Source organism: Protomyctophum bolini (genome assembly GCF_963924005.1).
Source record: "Protomyctophum bolini genome assembly, chromosome: 4".
NCBI lineage: Eukaryota > Metazoa > Chordata > Actinopteri > Myctophiformes > Myctophidae > Protomyctophum > Protomyctophum bolini.
In genome coordinates, this window is record NC_137865.1 from 9,295,509 (window position 1) to 9,320,535 (window position 25,027).

General features: G+C 46.3%; 1 protein-coding gene across 2 annotated transcripts in view; it reads right to left on the reverse strand.

Annotated features, from left to right (window-relative positions):
• Nucleotides 1-25,027, reverse strand: part of LOC308313770 (SRSF protein kinase 2-like) — a 93,028-nt gene that overhangs the window by 9,576 nt on the left and 58,425 nt on the right. For both annotated transcript variants that reach the window (XM_080761071.1, XM_080761072.1), the window contains 14 exons: nucleotides 22,470-22,621; nucleotides 18,519-18,627; nucleotides 15,323-15,410; nucleotides 15,045-15,132; nucleotides 14,804-14,910; nucleotides 13,285-13,450; nucleotides 9,198-9,238; nucleotides 7,513-7,699; nucleotides 5,291-5,611; nucleotides 3,627-3,868; nucleotides 2,470-2,828; nucleotides 1,456-1,778; nucleotides 677-777; nucleotides 403-510 (listed from right to left, as the gene is read on the reverse strand). In XM_080761071.1, coding sequence (XP_080617197.1) covers nucleotides 403-510; nucleotides 677-777; nucleotides 1,456-1,778; nucleotides 2,470-2,828; nucleotides 3,627-3,868; nucleotides 5,291-5,611; nucleotides 7,513-7,699; nucleotides 9,198-9,238; nucleotides 13,285-13,450; nucleotides 14,804-14,910; nucleotides 15,045-15,132; nucleotides 15,323-15,410; nucleotides 18,519-18,627; nucleotides 22,470-22,621 — 2,392 coding nt within the window. The remainder of the gene's footprint in view (nucleotides 1-402; nucleotides 511-676; nucleotides 778-1,455; nucleotides 1,779-2,469; nucleotides 2,829-3,626; nucleotides 3,869-5,290; nucleotides 5,612-7,512; nucleotides 7,700-9,197; nucleotides 9,239-13,284; nucleotides 13,451-14,803; nucleotides 14,911-15,044; nucleotides 15,133-15,322; nucleotides 15,411-18,518; nucleotides 18,628-22,469; nucleotides 22,622-25,027) is intronic.

Below are 25,027 nucleotides of genomic sequence, written 5' to 3' on the forward strand. Positions count from 1 at the left end.
TAAGACCCGGATATATTTCTACTTTACTACCTTACTTACTTACTTACTACTTTGTACTACTAGCACTTTGCAGAGAAAAGGCAGCCATGGGCAACGAGCATTTTCAGAGCATACTTACTTTTTATGACTAGTTAATCATGTGAATGAATGAATGTCATTGTATAGATACAATCTTTGTGTTTTGAGAAATATTTGGGGCCCCACTTGCAATATGAATTATTTTACAAACGTACAAACATATTCGTCAGGGTTTAACTACCTTCTGCCACCACCAGGTGGCAGACAAAGTGTTTTAAAAACAAAAATGTTTTGCTAGGTTACTTTAAACTGTAATAAACCTGATGCAAAGCATCGTATGTGTGTGCATGATGTAGTGGGTGTCTGTATTGGCTCCTCTCTCACCATGCATGCAGTGCTCCATATGTCTGCGGGGGTGCTGTACCCGGCTCCTATCAGCACCTCAATGGAACGATACTGTCTTGTCTGGATGTCCTCCGTAAAGTGCTTGTGCTGTGGAGAGCAGGAGAGGAGATGAAGTAGACTATTAAAAGGCATCTGTCAAAACAACATGATCAACAGGTGTTTGGTAGGCAGGCTCTCTATCGCTCTCTCTCTCTCTCTCTCTCTCTCTCTCTCTCTCTCTTCCTCCATAGTTAACAGGAATTGTGTGTCTCACCACCCAGCAGGCGTTGCCCAGGTCGGCGATCTTGACTCGGATTGTATCAGCATTGCGGGGGTCAAGTGGGTTCACCAGGAGGTCCGCTGCCCTGGCCTTGGCTGAAGAGAGCAGAGGACAGCGTCTTAAATAATTAAGACATACTGAACACAAACCAGGAACTTTCATAATGATGCTCCAATATAGGCTCTGTGAGACTAAAAATCTGAAAGTAAACCGAAGATGGCGGATCTTGCTTTCCTATTTTGTCTGGCTCAACATCAGATTTCAACTGATAACACATGAAGGTGTTTATGTGAAACCTGCTGCTGAGCCAAACGCAAAACAAACATATACGGCAATATCAACTGGAACAGGATATGGATAAGCCGCCTTCTGAAAACTGCCATCAACAGGCTTCTTTGTTTTACAATTAAAGTGGGTTTGGCAGTGGCACTATCAGAGCACACTGTTATGTTTTCACAGCTGGTTTAACATTCTGTTCTTTACATTTCAACATTCGACATCACAGCTCAGCTGCTGGCCGTGAACCTTAATAATAATAATTAGATGTATTTGGCCGCGTACTCCTCATCTCAATGTAAGTTGTTCCAGGGACCCCACAAACAAAGATTTCAGTTAAATGTCACTTTCAAAAAAATATAATATTCAAAGATTTGTCACAGATAGCATATCTCAAGCTCATAACGTATCACGTGACTCGCCATGAACACGTTATCTAATATCTAAAATCTAAAAGGCTTGGGGTTGTAATTGGGTTATAAATCAAAGAGTGTCACCTTTGTCCCCTTTGGGCGTGTCTCCCGTGCTGGAGGAGGACACGGTGCGACTGCGGTCAGCCAGAGGGGTGCCGTTGTTGGCCGTTATCTCCGCCATGCCGAGGGGCAAGGGGTTTCCCGGCTCCGGGTCCAGGGGCAGGTCGGGCAGGCGCGTCATGTTGCCGCGGCGGTGGAGCCGCTCGGTGTTGGAGCCGTTGGTCATGGGCGGAGAGCTGGCCAGCTCGCCGTTGAACAGCTCGTAGCCGCAGCTGAGCGAGCTGTCACGGTCCGTGTAGCTCAGCTCCGACTCCACCAGGGGGCAGAGCAGTGGCACGGGGATGGGGCTGGAAGAGGGGGGGGTTTGAGGCGAAAAAAGATAGAACAACCATTAATTAATCGTAGTTAACACGTTAAAGTCCTGGCCCTAGTAAATAAACAAATATTAACCAACCATTGTAACAATGGAATGCGGAAGTGCTCATTCTATCTCAATGGGCTATAGTTCCAATGTTTGGAACTATAGCCCATAGGAACCTGCTTTGCGGCGAGTTCAAAGCGTGTCGCCACTCTCTTACTAGATCACTCAGATCGCTCGCCGCGAAGCGATGCGTTGCGAGCTTGTAGATCTGCTATTTTCAGTACTTTCTTGAACGTTTGTTTTCTAATTTCCAATTCTTAGATTTTCAGTTTGATTTCTTCATGAAATTACTGAGACCAAAAATAAAGGGACCCATATAAATGTGTCCGTGACCGACAACTGGGTCCCGTGGACCCTGTGTTTGGGGACCAGGGAACAGAGGGTTTACGTGGTAAGGCCTATTCATAGTCTGGATTTTCGGTGGTGAGGTGACCACCGCTCCGGTGGTGAGCTGACCACCGGAGCTGAAATAAAATTGAGCGGTGGTGAGTAAAAACAGAGGGCTGGAGCGGTGGTGGTGGTTTGCTCTTCACCGCGGCTCGTGACGTCATGTTGTAGTTCGGTGGTCACCTAACCACCGTAAATCCAGACTATGTATGAGCCTGTACTGTACTGACCTCGTGGAGCCGGGCGGTGCGAGGCCGGGGGGCAGCAGTTGGCTCCCGGAGAGGATGTGTCCGTTGGTCTTGACGGTGTAGTTGTTGTTGTTGTTGAACAGCTTGACGGGCGAGCTCACCGACTCCGTCAGCGGCTCCGCCGTCGTGTCGTCGTCGTCGTCGTCCTCTTCCTCCTCTTCCTCGTCTTCTTCGTCTTCGTCTTCCTCCTCGTCCTCCTGAGTCTTTGACTCCTCCTCCTCCTCCTCCTGCTCCTCCTGCTTTTTGCTCTGGTTCTTTGGCTCCACGGTCTCTTTCTCATCTTTCTCCTCCTTCTCCTCCTTCTCCTTGTCTCCCTTCTCCTTCTCCTCCTCTTCCTCCTCCTGGGTGAAGGAAGGGACGTCACGGTCAGGGTGCTCATGACTCCACCATTAATTGTCGCCGCTCAAATTATTTCGATCAACGACTTAATGGCGTTTCTGTCGTTGAACACTGGCACATTATGACGAAATAAAATGGCATTTTCCAACTTGGCGTTTAGGTCTCGTAAACAAAAAGGTGCACAAGGCATACTTTGTCGACCAAAAAAATCAAATCAAAATACATATAAACGTATGTTATTTAATCAAGATTCATGATTTGAATTTCTGCTTGTAAGATTTGAAAGTAGAGGCTTGAAAATATTTGCAAAAGCACCGAAGTCTGACGTCATTATCGGTAGATGGCGCTAAGCCCACTGGTTCATGTACTATTTTATTTGCATTGTAATCCCCATAGGTGGATTTTAGATCGTCTCATAATAAGAACTGTGTTTGAAAAATAAACAAATCCTCCTGGCCGTTTCACTCATATGGATATGAAGAATCAACTGACTGAGAGAAAACGCTATATTGTTACTGCAGCTGAATAATTTACATTTTCGCTACAAACAGACTACATGACATATGACTGACTGACGGTCGTAAAACGATACAGAGACAACCTCCCCGAACAATTTCTCCGAGACAGTTTGTTTATTTTTGGACCGCAAACGATTTAAAGATGAGCCCATGCTATTCTCCATAGAGAAAAACGTCCATGAACCAGGGGACGAGCGAGTGACGCCAGGACTTTAGCGCTCTGTTAATCTCAAATAATTGCGACACGGGGGGATTATGTAATAACTGTGACGGGTGGTGCACCTGTGTGTCTTTCTCTTTCTCCTCCCGTCCATCTTCTTCTTCTACGCCTGGTTGCGTTGCGTCTCCGTTGCCCTCTCCTCCTCCTCCTCCTCCGTCTTGTTGTTCTGCGCTGGCGGGGGGGCAGAAGGGCGGGTTTGCAGCGGTGGGGGTGAGATCCTCGTCCTCGCCGTTGTCCTCCTCTGGCTCCCCCTGCTGGTCGGCTGGAGTAGGTGTGTCGCGCTGCTCCTGAGAGAGAGCCGCTGCTAACCGACATGACACACAAACGCACGCAGTCACACACACATGCACACGCGCACATGCACACGCACACACACAGAGAAGAGAAGAGAAGAGAGTTAGCATACCATTGTTGTCAGGCATTAAAACTCTGCTCTATAGTATCATAATAGAGCCATTTAACACTTATGAGGGTGTTTGGTTTTAAATCAGTCCAACAAAGAGAAACACCCACCTGTCTGGCAACTGACACACACACACACACACACACACACACACACACACACACACACACACACACACACACACACACACACACACACACACTCTTCTGACAGCCTGTCAGAAGCTCTGCTTCATAAAACCTCCTTTCTAGTTTCTGACAGAACGAGTAGTCGAGTACACATGCAGTCCAACCTGACATCACAGCCCTTGCACTGACGTACTACAGTAAATCCAGCCACTCAAGGCACTGCATGTTCGAAAAATGTACCAGGCCTTTAATTCAATGGGTTTACAATCATTACAAAATAAATACACCAAGGAGCGTCGGCCAGATTGGATAAACTAGATTATTTATAATCTGGTCATAACTCCCAATCCAAACTATTTCAAGTCAAGGACCCCCCAAATGCATAATTTATTTGGTCACGGACCCCCATGTGATAATGTTTTGTGCCAGGGACCCCCCAGAAGAGAAGATTTTTGAAACTTTTCAAATATTTTCCAAAAACAGCAGATGCACAAGCTCGTAGTGCAGCGCAATCTACAATTACAATTTAGGCATTTAGCAGACATTCTTCATCCAGAGCGAGTTACAGAAAGGTAAACACATCAAATGCATAGAGACAGCGTAGTGCCTCTGTTATCTAGGACAGTGGTTTTCAACCGTGGTTTTCAATCAAGGTCCATTATTTATTCCGCATTTGATCCACGGACCATCATTTGACCCATGGAAGACTTATAATATTTTGTTGTTGGCCTGGTTTACCGGTTCAGGCACCTTGGCTGGTAATCCAGCGTGACAGTGTGTTTTTTGTTGTTGTCGTTGGATAGGATTTTGTGAAAGATTCCATGCTGTCTTGACGTTGGTGACATTAGGAGAGATAACAGGCAAACACGCTAATTCTGTAGACTTGTAAATCAACGTAAGTAATTTAAATTATTTAACTCTTGAGAGCGTAAAATGAAACCAAATGGAGCCGTAAGGGTCCATTTGGTTTTCATTTTACACTCTCAAGAGTTAAAGATCGATAAGGGTCCATTTGGTTTTCATTTTACACTCTCAAGAGTTAAAGATCGATAAGGGTCCATTTGGTTATCAACTCTCCATCATTTAGCCGGGGGGGGGGACCACCTGGAACGCCCTCAAGGACCACCGGTTGAAAACCACCAATCGGAGGACTCTGCGCTCTATAAGCGGACACGGCAACGCAGCTTTCACTCACACGTGTGATTGGTCAGCCTGGTGGGCCTCTGCCTCTCCTCCTCCTCCTCCTCCTCTTCCTCCTCCTCCTCCTCTTCCTCCTCGTCCTCCCCTTCTCCGTCCTCCTCGTCGTCGTCCTCGTCGTCCTCGTCGCTCTCGCCCAGCGCCATGGTGGGCCCGGGCGGCCGCGCCAGCGGAGGAGCGGCGCCACCGGGCGTCTGGGCCGCCGCGTTGGTCTTGGCGTTGGCGGGAGGGGCCAGCGGCGGGGAAGAGGAGGAGGAGGACGATGAAGACTCCGTGTTGTGGTGCGCCGAGCGGGCCGCGGTGCCGTCCGCACCGCCTCCTACACGGATGTGGATGATTAGTTGATGATTCACTGTCATGACTGCCATTAACCCATTTTGGGGGCGGGGACCCCTTTTGGTGTTAGCATTATGTTATGCTTTGGCTGTCGAAAAATAGCAGATCTACAAGCTCATAGCGCGCCACCGAGTGGCGCGCTACGAGCTTGTAGGTCTGCTATTTTTGAAGAATCGTGAAAAGTGACATGAAAGTGTTTGAGAACGACTGAAAAACATAGCTTTTTCAAGAAAACAGTCAGGATTTAGAAGACATTTGCAGAATCATTCCCAGGTCGAAATGGGTTAATAATGTGTGTGTGTGTGTGTGTGTGTGGGGGGAGGGGGTAATTGAGGTAATTTATTAATGAAATAATGTGACTGTAATTTTCATTTTGTAAATGAAAATGACAGTCAACTCTGTCATGGCCAAGTTCAATCCCAAATTGGGGTGACGTCCCCGAGTGTGCTCACTCAGTCATCACGTGTACCTGCCCACTTTTCTGCCTTTATATACCCGTCTTATGCACTGCTGTTCAGCATACCTCCCCAAAATAGGCCTATTTCATTCAAAACGGTGTGCAGAAGGGACAAAACAACCAGATCCTTCTTTCAACATATCTGCGATTATCTGGAAACACGGCGATGGGAGGCCGACTAACGTAACAATGGCGACAGACAGACAGACAGACAGACAGACAGACAGACAGACAGACAGACAGACAGACAGACAGACAGACAGACAGACAGACAGACAGACAGACAGACAGACAGACAGACAGACAGACAGACAGACAGACAGACAGACAGACAGACAGACAGACAGACAGACAGACAGACAGACAGACAGACAGACAGACAGACAGACAGACAGACAGACAGACAGACAGACAGACAGACAGACAGACAGACAGACAGACAGACAGACAGACAGACAGACAGACAGACAGACAGACAGACAGACAGACAGACAGACAGACAGACAGACAGACAGACAGACAGACAGACAGACAGACAGACAGACAGACAGACAGACAGACAGACAGACAGACAGACAGACAGACAGACAGACAGACAGACAGACAGACAGACAGACAGACAGACAGACAGACAGACAGACAGACAGACAGACAGACAGACAGACAGACAGACAGACAGACAGACAGACAGACAGACAGACAGACAGACAGACAGACAGACAGACAGACAGACAGACAGACAGACAGACAGACAGACAGACAGACAGACAGACAGACAGACAGACAGACAGACAGACAGACAGACAGACAGACAGACAGACAGACAGACAGACAGACAGACAGACAGACAGACAGACAGACAGACAGACAGACAGACAGACAGACAGACAGACAGACAGACAGACAGACAGACAGACAGACAGACAGACAGACAGACAGACAGACAGACAGACAGACAGACAGACAGACAGACAGACAGACAGACAGACAGACAGACAGACAGACAGACAGACAGACAGACAGACAGACAGACAGACAGACAGACAGACAGACAGACAGACAGACAGACAGACAGACAGACAGACAGACAGACAGACAGACAGACAGACAGACAGACAGACAGACAGACAGACAGACAGACAGACAGACAGACAGACAGACAGACAGACAGACAGACAGACAGACAGACAGACAGACAGACAGACAGACAGACAGACAGACAGACAGACAGACAGACAGACAGACAGACAGACAGACAGACAGACAGACAGACAGACAGACAGACAGACAGACAGACAGACAGACAGACAGACAGACAGACAGACAGACAGACAGACAGACAGACAGACAGACAGACAGACAGACAGACAGACAGACAGACAGACAGACAGACAGACAGACAGACAGGCGGTGTGTGCAGCGGTTACCTCCTCCCCCCTCCTCGGCCTCCTCCCCCCCGTCCCCGTCCTCCTGGGCTGCGTCCGGATTGGCCGCTTTCTGCTCCGCCTCGCGCTCCAGCGCCTCGATCTCCAGCATGCGTCTCTCCAGCAGCTCCGCCTGGCGCTTCTGCTTCTTCTTCAGCTTCTTCTTCTTGTTCTTGGAGATCTTCCCCACCTGGGGGGGGGGGGGGGAGAGAGAGAGAGAGGGAGAGAGAGAGAGAGAGAGGGAGAGAGAGATAGAGAGACAGAGAGAGAGGGAGGGAGAGGGAGAACCACAGAGACAAACGGTGGCGTTGAGACGTCGGGAGGGAAGGATGGCTTTGAAGCATTGAAAGGATTATTTTTGGAGTGAACTGTGTGCGACTGTGTATAGCAAGCGATTCTCAACCTGTGGGAATTAACATGGGCCATGTTAATCCATTTTGACCTGAGATCAGATTCTAAAAATGTCCTCTACATCCTGACAGTTTTCTGAAAAAGCTATGTTTCTAGGTCAGTCGTTCTTCGATTAAAAATAAATAAATAGCAGACCTACAGTACAAGCTCGTAGCCACTAGGTGGCGCACTATGAGCTTGTAGATCTGCTATTTTTCAATAGCTAAAGCATAACATAAGCTAACACCAAAAGGTGTTCTCGCCCAAAATGGGTTTTTAAGCGATCTGCATAGTAGGTATAGGAAAACTATTGAGTTAAAGTTAGTTACCTGGAGGAGTAAAAGATAAAAATAGTAAAAAAAAGGCAAAGAAGTTTAGGGATAAGGGGTTTAGCGGTGACGAAAATGGAGCCCTATGTCTTTTATTCCTCGAGATAACTTTAACTCTTTTATTTTTACACAGATCTTCGTCGCTGTCAACGCGAACGCTTTTGAGATTTTCACCCTGATCCATAAAACGTTTGAGAACCACTGGTGGGGATGGGTCTGTTTGGTGATGTGTAATATAAAAGATAAAAATAAAAACTGTTAATAAAAGCGTAGGTATTCAGGGGTGAAACGGATCATTGATTGAACTACCGGTATTCGATTTGTATAAACAATAATTGATTAAAAAAAAAAACACACTTTCAATAATAGCAAAAAATATAATTATAGAATATAGGATGGTTAATCGGACTACTGGTATTCATTTTGTATTTATTGTGTTACCACTTTTAGGACAAGACTCCATATTGTCTGTCGGGTGGAAAACACATTATGTCCTGTTACTTTCCAAAAATATAAATATATATCAATATAATCAATTTTGTATACTTTTGTGTGACGCAGTAGTATGATCAAGTAGGGCATTCGTGTACAAAAAAATAATAGCAAACAGCAAGACTGTTGTGGAGACTACTCTTACAAAGTAATGGTCGAGACACGCTCCTTCTGACGTCAGAAAAATAAATGCCGGAAATTCAGGCCATTTGGAGGTGCAAAAGTCCCGAGAATAAAATTCTGAAACCAACCCATCAGAAGTTCTGAATAACGTCAATTCGGTAGTTACATCACCTTTCTGGAAACCTCAGAAGGAGCATGCATTGCTCTTATAGTGGCCTCTGTTTTCACTTTTCATGGACCCCACGCTGTCGCTGTGCAGATGTTTGCCTCCCTCCCTCCCGGGTGTGTGTGTGTGTGTGTGTGTGTGTGTGTGCGCGTGTGTGTGTGTGTGTGTGTGTCTCCTGTCATACTCACATCTGCTGTACTCACCGGTTTGAGCTGGGGAGCGGTGCTGACTGACAAGAGAGAGAAAACCGGGAGAAAGACAAAACATCAATTCAGACAGAGAGGCTAAAAGTTCACCAAGTTCAGCCATCAATCCCCCCCCTCCCTCTCTCTCTCTCTCTCTCTTGTACTCTGCTTTACTTGTAGTTCTTCTATAGCCTGGAAAAATAACTCATTAGTTGTATATAGCTCATATTAAGGTCTTCCACTCTGGGTGTGAGTGAGATGGGGGGGGCGTTTGCAAGAGGGACTGAATCAAAGTCCTTTTCACACAGCCTCCTTATTCCCTCGTCCTAGATCCATAATAATGTCCGGGGGAGTGAGAGTGCGGTATATGTAATTCCCCATATAGCCCTGGAATTCTGCCTCACTTTTGAATCACCACGTTTCAAAGGAATCTTAAGAGAACTGCCTGGTGTCCAACCGACTGACTTGAGAGCTGTGAAGAAAAATGAAGAGGACATGATTCGTCAAAGTATAGCCCCCCCCCCCCCCCCCCCCCCCCCAACGCCACACTACACCCCCACCCCGGGGAGGCTGAGGCAAGGATTTCATGGTCTCATGACATGTGCACGGTTCACCAGGAGGACACCAGGTTCATGGAGAATGCGAGTCTGATTCCTTTTCAAAGAGAACCTGTTGGGATGTTGAAAGTTCCCCCTGGCGGAGCAGGAGCACCATGCTGTATGGGGGGGGGGGGGAAACAGCTTAATTGGAGTAAAAGAAAGCTGTACAGTATATAGGAAGGAGCACAGGAATGTGTTGTCACTGTTGGGCAGAAACCTCTTATTATCTCCATATTCTAACTAACTTCATTTGGGTAAAACATTGCTGTTTAAGTATAGCTTATACTCGGTGAACTTTTGTATATTTTAATATGCTTTCTTATATGTATGTAGCACAATCTGTGGGATAAGTCCCAACAACATTTTGCTGCTTGTATACCTGTAACCTGTATGAGTCAGTGACGAATAAAACAAAAAATTAGCCAGTGTTCCAATTCATACAATGTATTTTTTTTTGCTCCATATACAAGCTTATAGATTGGCTAGTTTCGATACTTTTGTGTGACACTTTGTAGTATGAAAATGTGGGGCATTCATTTACCCCAAAAACACAAACTATGGAGATATGGAGATAAATATGGAGATGAGAGGTTTCTGCCTGATAGCCACTATTTGTAAGTACAGTACAGTACATGATATTGTGATGTGCTGTCAGAGCGCTCTGACCCTTCCTTACCGTCGGTTGCTATGGTAATAATGCAGCTTATTGTCCTGCTGCACTCATTCTTTCAGTCAACTTAAAACGCCTACGAACAAAAACAACATGCAAATGCAAAACCTATAGAGACAGTAAATCAAAGACCGCCGTTCCCTTTCCTTTCCACGCTGCTGTTGTTACATAAGGTTAGATCTTTACTCCAAATGGTCTACGCTGGCTGTAATGTATTGTAATGACACACTGAACCTGTATCGTCCTAATTCATTCTTCGTACTGTAGTATGGTGGTGATGACCCGTGCTAAGAATAGGCGACCTGCAAGCTCACAGCGTGTCGCGGGCATGATGTATTGTGAGCTTGTAGGTCGGCTATTTTCGTCACTGTCGTGTGACAGAGCATACATCCATTTTTCTCTCAATTTAGCCAGTATGCCATTTCCACATTTTCCCCACGAGTGTAGTCCCTGTCACTGCCAAGCCCTACAGTGGGAGGGTATACGAACATTGCCTTTCACCGTGACAGTGAGGGGATTCACCAGAAGTACGCAACGCGTGTGGAGAAACACACTATCCGACCTAGTTCTTCTCCTATGCGTAACAGGTGTCCTGGGCTGCAGGAGGACTGCCTCTTTTGTTGGTGTTCAGCCCAGGCGGGCATGGTTATATGCCTGAACCTTAACCATTAACCATTAACCTCTAACTATGCCTACAACACGCAGCAGAGAAAGTCCTGTAGGAGGACGGGGAGGCGACAGAGATTGCCCTGTCAGCTTGGCTTCTCACCCATGACGAACACAGCTGATGATGATCATTGGAACCAAGCCAAGTGCCAACCCGGAAGCTTCTGGAGGATTCAAAGCCTACATGGTGGTGGGCAGGAACTTTCCCCCTGCTGCGCAACTTGGTGAGTGATGCTTATAATGCTTGAGCATGTGCGCTTATCGTTACTGTCGGGCAGAAACCTCGTGTGTTGTTTATTCGCAAATTAACACACACTTTTGATCATATTACACCATCTTTTGCACAGGTTTCCACCCACCCGACAGAGACGACGTACAGTATGCAAAAGAACGCGAGGCTTGCTTGTGCACAACGCTTTCTTTTTTCGTTTTCTTCAGCCAGTATCCTTAAACGTACTTTCCACCTCTTAGAGCCTCTCTAATGTTGAAGTGAGTCGCATGCAAATTCTCACACGAGTTCATTCAGGGTCTCTAATTAAATGCAATGCACAGGAGGATTAAGAGTGAACGTGCTCGTCTTTGAGTGTCTCAAGCCTGTGCACACACATTCAAATGAATGTTCGTGTGCGTGTCGCGGCGTGCAGTTGAACAAGAAAACCTCTTCGCTCCACGGAGCACAACTTTGTATCCTTAAATGTCCTCGAGCTGCGCTTATTACCTGTGTATCACTTGTCACATCTGTAATTGAATTCAGAGCGACCATGTCATTTGCATGTCTGGTTTATACGGCACATTGCGTTTCGGTGCACTGAAAGTCTACCGTAGTCGCTAACAACCTGTTTGCATTGTGACCCTGTAGAGCTCCCAGAACTTGTAGATTTGGGTCTACAGAAACAGAAACAGGCTTAATCTTGCTCATAGGTTCGTTCATCGAATAATCAAGAAGCAGGTTTTTTGCAGGTGGATAATGTCAACTCCAATAGTGTTAATCAGACTTAAAGGAGTAGTTCACCCAAAAAACCTTATTTATTTCCATCAATTAACAAACCCCACGAAGTCTTGAATTCATGGAGGTTCACTCATTCTCTCTGTTTGGGGTGAACTTCTCCATTAAGGCCTGTATTATACTTTGTTGTGGTTGTGTGTGCAACAACAAGGTATAATGGTGGCGTGCAAAAAGAGCAAAAATAGTGAATCTACAAGATCACAATGCATCATACCCTTACCGGTTCCAATTGGTTTCATTTGTACATTTATACATTCTCAGAGTTATGGGGGTCCTTGAAATAAAATTAAAATAACCACTGATCTAGGAATAAATAAATAAATCTAGGAATAATTGTTAAAGTGCAGCTACAAGTTAGTAAAAATAATAATGTAAATGGTACAGTAAGAGAATAAAGATTGAGATTTCTTGACATTCTGTACAAAACCCACCTGTGTCAATATGAGAATTCTCGTCATTTGTTGATTTCTATATTGATCCAGAATTAACACTATTTACCGGGTGGTCGCTTCCCTGTCGCTAGGCAACGCTAGTTTCCGCAGTGTGACGTCATTGAAATCCAAACACTTTGTGTTTGCACTATTTTAGCAGCGCATTTCTCGGAATTGAGGCTGAGAGATCGAGGTGACATGAGGTGAGGGACGATACAATAGAAACGAAAGAATAAAAACTAGGTTCACGGGGTCTTCTCTGGGGCCTTTTCCTGTGCGTCCTGTTGGCCCTGGCGCCACAGAGAGATAATAATAATAATAACAATAATGGATTGCATTTTCTATAGCGCTTTTCTATCCACAATGGTCCATTCATTCATACATTGGGAGGTGAAGCGGCGAACAGTCGACGCCAGCGTCCTCACTTCCCACATTCACACACCAACGGTGTCGACCACCGGAGGCGAGGTGGGGTTCAGTGTCTTGCCCAAGGACACTTCGACAAGCATACAGGAGGAGCCGGGATTCGAACCGCCGACCCGCCACGGATCACCTGCTCTAAACCTCCTGAGCCACAGCCGTCACCAAAGATAATAATGAACAAAAACAAAACGAAGGGAAACAAAAAAAAATAAAGGGACCCACAAATGTGTCCGCGACGCACAAATGGGTCCCCCGAAGCACCCGGTGTTTTTGGGGAAACAGTGGTGTAACTTACCTGCCGATCCGGACGGCGGCGGGGCCCCGGCCTTCTGCCACTCCGTGGCCTCCACGGCCATGCGCCGGACGAAGGCATCATCCACACACATCAGGATGTTCTCCGGCTTGATGTCCGTGTGGATGATCTTACACTTACTGTGCAGGTAGTCCAGGCCCTGTAACACCTACACACGTGCATGCATGGATGCACATAGACAACACACACACACACACACACACACACACACACACACACACACACACACACACACACACACACACACACTCACACTCACACTCACACACACACACACACACACACACACACACACACACACAGAGCAAATGTACAGTAAACGTGCATTTATTATTTATTGCCTATATAGGAGCCAAATGAACTACAGTATTCGAGGGTCTTTGAAGTGCACAGCAATCCTTCCCCTTCTTGGTGGGGGAAGGCTGCTGGGCGAGCGCTCCTTTTGTTGATTGTTTGTGTGTCTTAGTTGTCAGTCACTAACAAAACAGAGTTCATATGCTTACCGGGGAGGGTACATTTCTCTGCCTTTATCGATAAGTCAGTGCGAGAGGCAAGTAAGCCTTGCCGAGCCATGAGGCACAAAGGGCTTGATGTACAAGTACACCCCCTGGACATGACGCTACTTATGTCGCAGGGACTTACCCCCAATGCAACTCATAATGCTGATTGCCAAGCAGGGAGGCACTCGGTCCAATTTTTTGGATGATCCGGCAGAGGATCGAACCCTGACCTCCCAGTCTCAGGGCGGACATTCTAACCACAAGGCCACTGAGCCGGTAAGCTACAAGAAATTGGGAGAGAATAGGGCATTAGGGCAAGTGACATGCAGCAAATGTTTCGCCCGGCCCCGGGGAGCCTCTGACTCCGATATGGGGGTCTGATATGGGGGTCTGATACGGGGGTCGCCCCACTTTGTTCTGTCTTTTAGGATTCTTTCATGTTCTCCGTGTTGTGCCGTCTGTCAGGAGGATGTGTTGTCAGGGGAGATTAACCTGTCGTCTCTGTCCAATGGAAACCGCATATGTCAAGTGAAAAAAATCTAAATAAATTAGCAGATCTACAAGCTCAAAGCGCATTGCATCGCGGCGCGTTTCAACCTAGCAGATCTTCTACTTTTGATAAAAGAAATTGATCGTCACCGATCAAGATATACAGACAAGACATAGACACAATACATTACAGGACGAAAAATAACAGACGGGTACAAGAACATATCCTCTGGTTTAACCACTTTGGTTTAAAAGCAGGAGAGACTGGAGTTCTTTAGTCTGTTTTTCTTATTTTTGTGTGATGCTGTAGGTAGTACGATCAAGTAGTACAGTGTTCATTTACGAGGAAAATAATATATGGATATAATAGGTTTCTGCCTGACGGCAACGATGTCTAATGTGTGGAAATTACAGTTAATTTAAAAAATGTGAATGGATGTTTGTGATGGCCTACTGTATGTGTGTGTGTGTGTGTGTGTGTGTGTGTGTGTGTGTGTGTGTGTGCACGGTACCTGATGGATAATGCTCTTGACGCAGGCCAGAGGCAGACCCTGGTAGTTGGACTTGATGATCCACTTCAGAAGGTGATGACCCAGCACTTCAAACACCATGCACACATCTGGTCTGAGAGTCAACGACTACAACTCTGACATGTACAGAAATACATAGCCTATATGCGCGCGCGCTCACGCACACACATGCGTGCACACACGCACACACACACACACACACACACACAGAGTCTGTGGATACGTATGCCGTTGATTCCAGAGATCTTAAAGTCGTCTATGAGATTGACCACCATGTCCTTGTTGGTGTCAGCGGGGTCACTCTCTCTGACCTGGAGGAGAGGAGAGGAGAGGAGAGGAGGAGACACGAGTGAGACAAATGAAAGAGGGATGAGAAGAGAGGTGTGACGGGAAGAGAATCACTAACATATGACTGACTGACAGACAGACAGACAGACAGACAGACAGACAGACAGACAGACAGACAGACAGACAGACAGACAGAGAGACAGACTGACTCACACAGCGCAGCAGTTTGATCTCATCCAGGGCCGTCTCTGTGTAGTGCTGAGCACTCTTCACCACCTTCATGGCTACGAAGTTCTTCACCCTGACACGCACACACGCACAAGCACACACGCACAAGCACACACACACACACACACACACGCCATTTTAACAATGTCCACATAAGGGAGAGTATAGTGGTCACAAATATTAAAGATAAGAAGTGTGCAGTGATTCCCCCCCCCCCCCTAAAACATGATACTATGATTATACTAGGAGGAAGATTTTTTTTCTTTTCAAAATGGTGTACAGAAAGTGTTAACTTAAAATGATGTTTTAATGTGGCCATGCACCCGTAGCACCACCCACCTGGTTTGGGTTGTGTTCTTGTGTAGTTACCTTGCCATGGTGTAACTCCAAATGTGGACAAGAAATCCAAAATTATCGCTCCAGTGTTTAGAAATTGATAATTCAAAATATGTTCCTCATTGACTTACATTGTATAAGAGCTCTCAAAGTCACTCTTTTAGTATGTAAACACAAACTATGTTGATTCAGACAATATAGTCAGAGCATCACCAAAAACTACTGTTTTATTTTGATAATTGTCCAGACAAGATATTATATTGTCCGGACGAGATAATATCTTGTCCGGATGAGATAATTTATTTTCCTTACCATGGCCACTCAGAGGCTCCGTAACTTCCTGTTGATGCCATTTTTATTAGGAAGAAAAGCCGGACTGGATCCATGGATCCGGATCCAGATCTTCAAATAGTAAAATCAACAGGAAGTTAAAATTAAAAAATATAAATAAAACAGTACGAGTTTTGTTCTATATTGTCTGAATCGGCTGTTTCAGATTTCTTGGTCACATCGTGGCCAGGTAACACAACCCAAACCTCTACCAAAGTGTTCTTGCACTTTAAGCCCACAGTTGTATGAAAATGGGGGAGGGGTTAGGACTTAGGATCATGATTTCACATAAAGTGGTATATTTCGATTGGGCCTTTTGACTCAAATACTGTGTCCACACGGGCAGACGCAATGACGCAGTCTACCATTCATTGTCAATGGAAGCCAGCGACATGACGATGCAAAGACGCAATGATGCATGTAGCTGCTCAAAATGACACTCCCATTCGTCTTTGCGTCTGCCTGTGTGAACGAATGCACCAAAAGGGTTTCAGAAACCAAAAATACAACTTTCGTCCAGCTTGATAAATTAACTAACTAATGTCACCGTGTCTCTACGCATACAAAACAGAAAAAGTACCAAAAAATCATGGGACTCCAAATGTGCACAAAATCATTAGGCATAATGTCTTCATGATACAATAAGCATGTCAGGAGGAAAGGAGGCAGGCACTGGAGCAGCTCAGACAGTTTTGCACCCTGATCATAAAATAAGGGCTTAAACTGTCTGAGCTGCTCCAGTGCCTTCCTTTCCTCCTGTAACCTGTGATGCACCAGACTGGCCTGCCATAGGCTAGACCGCTAGAGGCTGCCTCTGAGATGCACCAGACTGGCCTGCCATAGGCTAGAGGCTGCCTCTGAGATGCACCAGACTGGCCTGCCATAGGCTAGACCGCTAGAGGCTGCCTCTGAGATGCACCAGACTGGCCTGTCATAGGCTAGAGGCTGCCTCTGAGATGCACCAGACTGGCCTGCCATAGGCTAGAGGCTGCCTCTGAGATGCACCAGACTGGCCTGCCATAGGCTAGAGGCTGCCTCTGAGATGCACCAGACTGGCCTGCCATAGGCTAGAGGCTGCCTCTGAGATGCACCAGACTGGCCTGCCATAGGCTAGAGGCTGCCTCTGAGATGCACCAGACTGGCCTGCCATAGGCTAGAGGCTGCCTCTGAGATGCACCAGACTGGCCTGCCATAGGCTATAGAGGCTGCCTCTGAGATGCACCAGACTGGCCTGCCATAGGCTAGAGGCTGCCTCTGAGATGCACCAGACTGGCCTGCCATAGGCTAGAGGCGCAGGTTGGAACTCCCTTCTACAATAAGCATGTCACTCAGTACTCTAAGTATAACAGCGTCTCGGCTGCCATACTGCCAAGTATCGCAGAGGCAGCACAATACTCTCAGCCTTTTAAGTTGTGGAAACCCTCCAACAGCCAGTCTGTGGGCCTATGTATGTATGGGCTGCCAAATATATCAAAACAAATAGTCTGCACCTACAGCCCGGCTCTGAGATGGTTTTGTAGGAGTGGTTGCTATTGAATGACCTTGGTCATAAAGGCTTCCTCTAGGCTGGGTCCAAAGGTGCAGGCTATTTCTCTAATTATGACACAGGCAAACATGACAAACTGTAATTCTCAATGTAGATATGTAGATTTGATATGATATTGTGTATTGTGCATCACAGCCATGAATGTCCACGCACGCATGCACGCGTGTGCGCACGCACACACGCACACGCACACACACACACACACGCACACACGCACACACACACACACACACACACACACACACACACACACACACACACACACACACACACACACACACACACACACACACAGCCACATGGGGGATGCTATTTTGGGTTGCTAGAAGAGGTATAGAACAATGACCCATCTAGCTGCAGGAGGTCCGAACACTGCATAAGATATTATTAGATTAAAAAAACAAACTCTGTGATGTGCGTGTCTATTATTTTATATCCCCAAATCATCATGATAAAATAAAAATTATAGTCTGTGTGTGCGTGGCTGTCACATTTAAATCTGCTAAACTATAATTCCAACTTTCGTCCAGCTTGATGAATTGATAACTAATGTTATCACATTAATATACATAGCTCTACAGTTTATGGCTGTAATGAATGTCATAACATTAGTGGAATACGGGCCAACTGAGGGAAGCGAGAGAATGTGTGATGTATGTAGGTCAACTGTGTGTGTGTGTGTGTGTGCGTGCGTGTGCATGCGTGTGTGTGTGCGTGCACGTACGCCGTACGTGTGTGCGTGTGTGCGTGCGTGCGTGCGTGCGTGCGTGTGTGTGTGCGTGCGTGCAGTAAGGTGACACTGGGACAGTACTGACAGTGTGTTCAGCAGCACATGAACTCACAGGAGCTTCATTCTGCTGGCTTTGGTGTTTTGACTAGGACGGTTTGGTTGTCATGGCAACGCTGCCGAGCACGCATGCGTGTACACTATTGTATACGTGTGTGTGTGCGTGCGTGCGTGCGACTCACTGGATGTCCCAGCACAGCCATACGGTGGAGAAGTGGCCCCACCCCAGCTTCCTGATCACATGGTATCTCCCATTGAACAGGTCCCCTATCTTCACTGGATGGTACCCTCCTGAGAGAGAGAGAGAGAGAGAGAGAGAGGCATCAAGGTTACAGGTGACATAACTAGGCAATGACATACAGTAAGGAAGGTCGATCCTTTACTCAGAAGGAAGAGTCTCTCTCTCACACACACACACACAAACTCACACACACACACACACACACACACACACACACGCACACAGAGAGAGAGAGAGAGAGAGAGAGAGAGAGAGTGCATCTACTGCATATTCAACATGGAGTCGCAGGCAGGCTGGCTACAAAAAAAAAGGCTTAAATGGTTGTTTCAACCTTAGAGTATATATGAATAGAGACGGCACCCGGAGGAAACCCTGAGGCCAAATGGACATAGTGGCCGAATTTGGTATTGCAGCTCGAGCCAGCGCTGGTCCGTTGACTATCATTGCGCTCGTTCATGTTATTGGGGCCATGACACGTGAACGAATGTTTCATACGCGAACGCGCGCAAACGGCGCAATGATAGTCAACGGCAGCGCGTTCATGTGTTTGGGGCCAATCCATCCCAGAATGCACTCTGTTCCTACGCGGAAGGAGGAGTGAAATCGCCTCATGCGCTTTTGAGCAACTTAATGCAAGTGGATGGAAGGAGAAGTCGGATGCCGTCTCTATTCATATATACTCAAAGGTTACTTTCAACCCATTGATTACTACTTATCAGACAGTAAAAACATCTGTAGCGTAAAGATGTGAGATCAAGTCCATGCACAACAGGTGCGCAGCCACACCCAGCTCTGAGTCCAGTTCTAGTTTGACTCAGGCCAGGTGTGACTGCTTAAATCAGTCACCCTCCCTCTCACAACACGGCAATACATCAACTGCACATGAATAGTAATCTAGGATCATAGGTAGACCAAGAACATATAAGACTGATGATATAGGTTCTTGGTTTATCCACGATTACTATTCCTATGCGTTTGATGTATTACCACGTTTGATGTATTCACAGCCACAGTACGAGAGGGCAAAAGTGAACTGTGATCTCGACGACCTAACGTCTAACATCATCCAGGTGCCTAAAGCTGGAGACCTGTCAAAGCCAGACAACTACCGAGGCGTCAGCCTGACATGTATCACCGCAAAGGTTTTTACAACCGAACGATACGAAACAGGTGCATGCTATTGACCCTCACCTGGGGGAGAACCAAAATGGCTTTCGAGAGGGGAGGACTACCATAGCCCAGATATTTGCACTATAAGGAGACTGATCGAGGAGGCGAAAAAGGATAACTTGACTGCTGTATACTCTGTTTCATCGACTTCAAAAAGGCATTTGACTCGATCCACAGAGGTACGATGGTGAAGGTCCTTGAGCCCTATATACTACGGTGTCCCTCCCAACGTACTCCGGGCGATAGAGACCACGTATGCAGGAACAAGAGCCATGGTGGTGACCCCAGAGGGCAACAGCGAGGAGTTTGACATCCGGGCTGGGGTAATGCAAGGGGACACCCTATAGCCCCCTTTCTCTTCATCATAGTCCTGGACCTCAGTCCTCAGTGGACGAGAGCAGGATCTTGGCTTCACTCTAACACCAAAGAGGTCGAGAGGACACCCCCAAAGTAGTCCTGACAGATCTGGACTATATGCAGACCACATATATACGCATACTTTAAAAAAAAATCATACGATACAGAAAAAGATAAGAATGTACCCGATCATCCCCTCCCACAATATTTTTCAACACCGTGCGAACGAGACGATAGTGCTGCCAACGAATATTCTATATCCGAATATAGATTCGAATCAAAAAAAATAATTAATAACCGAATATATAAAATTAAGGTTCGAATTAAAAATAATAATAAAAAATATTTTTTTATTTATTATTATTATTAGTTTTCGGTGCCATGGGTAAGCGTTGTGACTTGTGAGCTTGTAGATTAGTTATATTTGCCACGCGACACGCCGACAACGGCATACATTGAAGAATAAATCAACTGCCTCGCACTCTTCCTAAACACAGAATACAGCGCAGCGCAGTTCTGATTGGCTGCCTCGTCTCCAGCCATGTTGCCTCAGAATTCTTTAGGGTCACTAATTTGAGCATAACAGCGGAGAAGCTAGCCAGCTAAAAAGTTTCATAACGTCGGCAGCAGACCCACAGTCCACAGATAATAATAATGCAGCTGGCTGCTGGTAATTAATTTATTTAATAAATTTGGGCTTGTTAGACAACACACAGATCTATCACTCATCAATCTTCAATCATGAAGCGACTTTATCCTTCAGGAAATTATAAAAAGATAAATAAAATGCGTAAGGATGAAATGTGGTGCCCCGGCAGCAGCAGCAGCGCCAGCAATGCAGTGTTCTGTTCTGTAAATTAATACTGCCTCCGTGCCTCGTTTTGATAAGGCTGTGTGGTAGGATTGCTCATTTAAGAAAAATGTTTTACTGGAGAAGGGAGAATGTATGCGCGTTGTGTTCCATCTCAGTTTTCAGCAACACCAATGCGCGGAGAGAGAGAGAGAGAGTTGCGCCAGCAATGCGATCTTAAATGTTATGTCTCAGGTTGTATTGGTGTAAATATAATTATAAAAAAATCCGATTGGCTCGAATTGAAATCCGAAATCCGAATGGCTCGAATTGTTCGAATCCACGTGGGTTTTTAAAACGAATATCCGAATCCAATTTTTGGACAATTACGGCAGCCCTACGAGACGACCAGTTATAGCCGAGTGGTGAGCGGAGGGGGAGGTCGGACAAGGGGCTAGTGTGAGATACCCTTTAAGATATCCCATATATGGGGACTAGGTTGGTGGAGGGTGTGTAGAGCCCAGGATCACATTAGATGATTGACACAGGGGTGAAAAATGGGTTACAAAATCGTGGGATAAAAAAAAATATATATATATATATAAAAAAAAAAAGATATGTCAGGGACTCAGGGACCGCCACAAGAGAAGATCTTTACAGCTATAGCAGACTAGCAGTGATTCAGTTTGACAATTCTCAGTGTTACTTTAACTCTCAGAGTTAATTACACACCCACAGGGGTCCATTTGGTTAACTATCCAATCATTAGACTGGGGGACCCTCTGGAATCCACTCAAGGACCCCCTGGGGGTCCCCGGGCCCCACTTTGAGAACCACTGACACGATGCACACAATGACCTCTGCTGGGGTCAGCCCCGACTCAAAGTGTATGACGTCGTCTCAGCTAAAACCAATGGCTCTCGACCTCTTCTGGATCAGGGCCCACCCAGAGTGGTCCGGTTGGGTGGGCCAGGTATACATTTTCAGAGCATTAACGAGCCGTGGTTATAGAGTGTTCCAATCAAACAGCGGAGCCTGTTGGAGAGCAGGAGGCCCATTAGAACGCTATACTCCTTCCTTCCTGGCAACAGTCAATCAACCTTGAAGCGAGGTGGGACCACCTGCCAAGTATGTCACACTGCTGAGAGAGCAGTGATGTAAATAGGTTTTCAATGTAATGAGTCCCGGGATGCAGGGATGGTCCTTTAGAGGAGTCCCAGGGACATTTTATGAGTCCCACTTCAACGACGTTAGGAGTCATATTTTTCCAAATTGCAGCATTTAACTCCCATTTCATTTTATATGGTTATAATGTGGAAGAAATGATTATTATAACTGAAGCTAGAATAAAAAAACAGTACAGTAGTACAGTAGTGCATCCTGTGGATGCAGAGGTCGTTGTTTCTTTGCGTCCCTTAACTATAAACTGCATTTTGGGATGCAAAATGCACCCTAAGAGAGAGAGAGAGAGAGAGAGAGAGAGAGAGAAAAGAGAGGGAGATACGATAGGCTGGAGCCTGGGACACATGATGTGACGTGTGTGTGTGTGTGTGTGTGTGTGTGTGTGTGTGTGACCTTTGCAGTAGTCTGCGGGGTCTTCCTGCTCCTCATCGTCGGAGCCCAGGATCTCCTCGTCCTGCTCCGGGGGTCCCGTGGGCTCAGGGGGGGGCGGAGGGGGCGGCGGGGGAGGGGGGGCAGTCACTGGAGCTTTCTGCTGGGTCTCAGGTCTGGGGAGAGAGAGGAGACACGCATGTCATTATAATGCACCTTACACAACACGGCACTGGACACTTCTTATACAGCAGCTGAAAGTAATTATCACATTTAGTAAGGGATAATATCTGCCTATAGGTGGTCATTGTCAGGAGGAAATTCAACCAACAGGGGGTTTAACCACCGACGCGAAGCGGAGGTGGTTAAACAGTCTGAAGGTATAACAAGGAAAACAAGGAAGTGAGTTGATCCAATAGAATCCATTTTCGGGTACTGCTTCGTCTATTTCTAGCTCAAATGTTTTCAAACACATTTTTGAGAGCAATGTTTGGCTGTAAATTACATTGTGTGTGTGTGTGTGTGTGTGTGTGTGTGTGTGTGTGTTAGATGGCTGTCATGTTGGAAACCTCAGTAAATCAAGCGGGGCGCAGCAGGTGCTCCGAGGGTTTGATTAGGCATCGGTCTGTTATAGAGCGGAGCGCTCTGTTATCAAGAAATAACACACTGCTGAATTCTACGATTGACCAATCAGAATCAAGCAATTCAACCAAGCCATGTAATAAATAATAATAATGTCTGGGATTTATATAGCGCTTTTCATGAGCACTCTTTACATGTGTGGGGGCAAAGGGAGAGAACATAGGAAGGACAACCTTATTAAGAAAATTAAAACCAATAAAACATACATACAACGTACATAACAAGTTAAAAGCAAGTCATTGTACTGTACTTAAGTAACATCTTGAGGTACTTTTACTTTAATAGAGTATCTCCAATGCCCAACACTTTTACTTCTACTCCACTACATCTCGGATCCAAATATTGTACTTTTACTCCACCACCTTTAATTGACAACAGCTGTTACTAGTTACACTGTACTTTGTAACGGAGCAAGATATCTCGCCAGCGACCCGCCCCGTTAGAGCCATCTGAGCAGCCATCCGCTGCACCTGTGTGTAACTGTAAAAGCAACCTCCTCCCCTGGGGAGCAGAAAACACTTCCTCCCTGTAATGTGACGTGTTGAAGATGATTGTGTTCTTGTGGTTCCATGAGCGAGACTATCAATGAGACGGAGCATAAATTAAACGGAGCTGGAGTCTCTCTGTAAAAGGAGTGTCTAGCGAAGCTCCAGTAATTGAAGTCCTTGTTTCACTAAAGGTCGTGTCCCCTTCGGTCGTCTACAATCAGGAAAACTCAAAACAACACCGTCTGCACGCGCACACTCGCACACGCACGCACACACACACACACACACACACACACACACACACACACACAGTGATTTCTTATGCTTATTGATTATGATTGCTGTTTCATACCTGCTACTGCAGTATACTATGATGGATTTATTAGTTCTGGTGGCTAAGCCATAGAGACCGTGACAACGTCCATAGACCGTGACAATGTCCATAGACCGTGACAAAGTCCATATAGACCGTGACAAAGTCCATAGACCGTGACAAAGTCCATAGACTGTGACAAAGTCCATAGACCGTGACAACGTACATTGACCGTGACAATGTCCATAGACCGTGACGTGTGCATTGTGTAAGTGGCGTTCACGCCTGTGCTTTGTGGCCGTGATACGTCACTGACTTCACCTCTGCGTTTTCAACCCAGCTCGGTGGGTGTGCGACTACTGACCAATCAACATTATACAAGCAGCAATCTCTCGCTCCGTGTTGAAAGTGTAAGTGTGAAGGAGGAGCGCTCTTTTCGGATACGGACAGATCTCTCTTGTTCACAGAGAACAAACAACAACACAGTCAGTGGCCGAAGACACATCGCTGTCTGCCTTTGTTCAACATGTACGCTTTGTGCGTCTGTGTCACGCGGTCGGTCAGTGGCCAAAGACACACCGCAAGCGCCCATCCATGGGCCCATCCACACGGTCAGTGGTTAACACAATGAGCCCCGGAATTCCTTCAAAATAGGAGCTCTGGGGTGCCGGAAAGACATGGCCGCTTTTACTCTGAAACCCACCCCCCGGAAACAAAACGGGAAAGGCAGACGGCGATGTGTCTTCGGCCACTGACTGTGTTGTTTCTGTGTTGCTGTTTGTTCTCTGTGAACGAGAAGCAGAAATGAAGCTGTCAGGAGGTGGTTTTCAAGCAGGACCCAAATGCAAGGAAGTCTTTATTCAAACAAAGACCTAGTATAGCAGTATGGCGCAAACACTAGCAAACATAACATAGACTTGGAACTCAGGTGACAATACAATAATCCAACAGGGAACACAACCAAACACAGGGCTTAAATAGGCACAAGATTAACAGGACACAGGTGAACTCAAATCAAATCAACACAAGGATTGGCTGGGGGAAAACAAGACACAGGTGAAACAAAGAACCAAAAAATCAGGGAAGGTGAGACAAGGCAGGAAACTACTACAAAGTAGGACAGGAAACACAAAGCATCA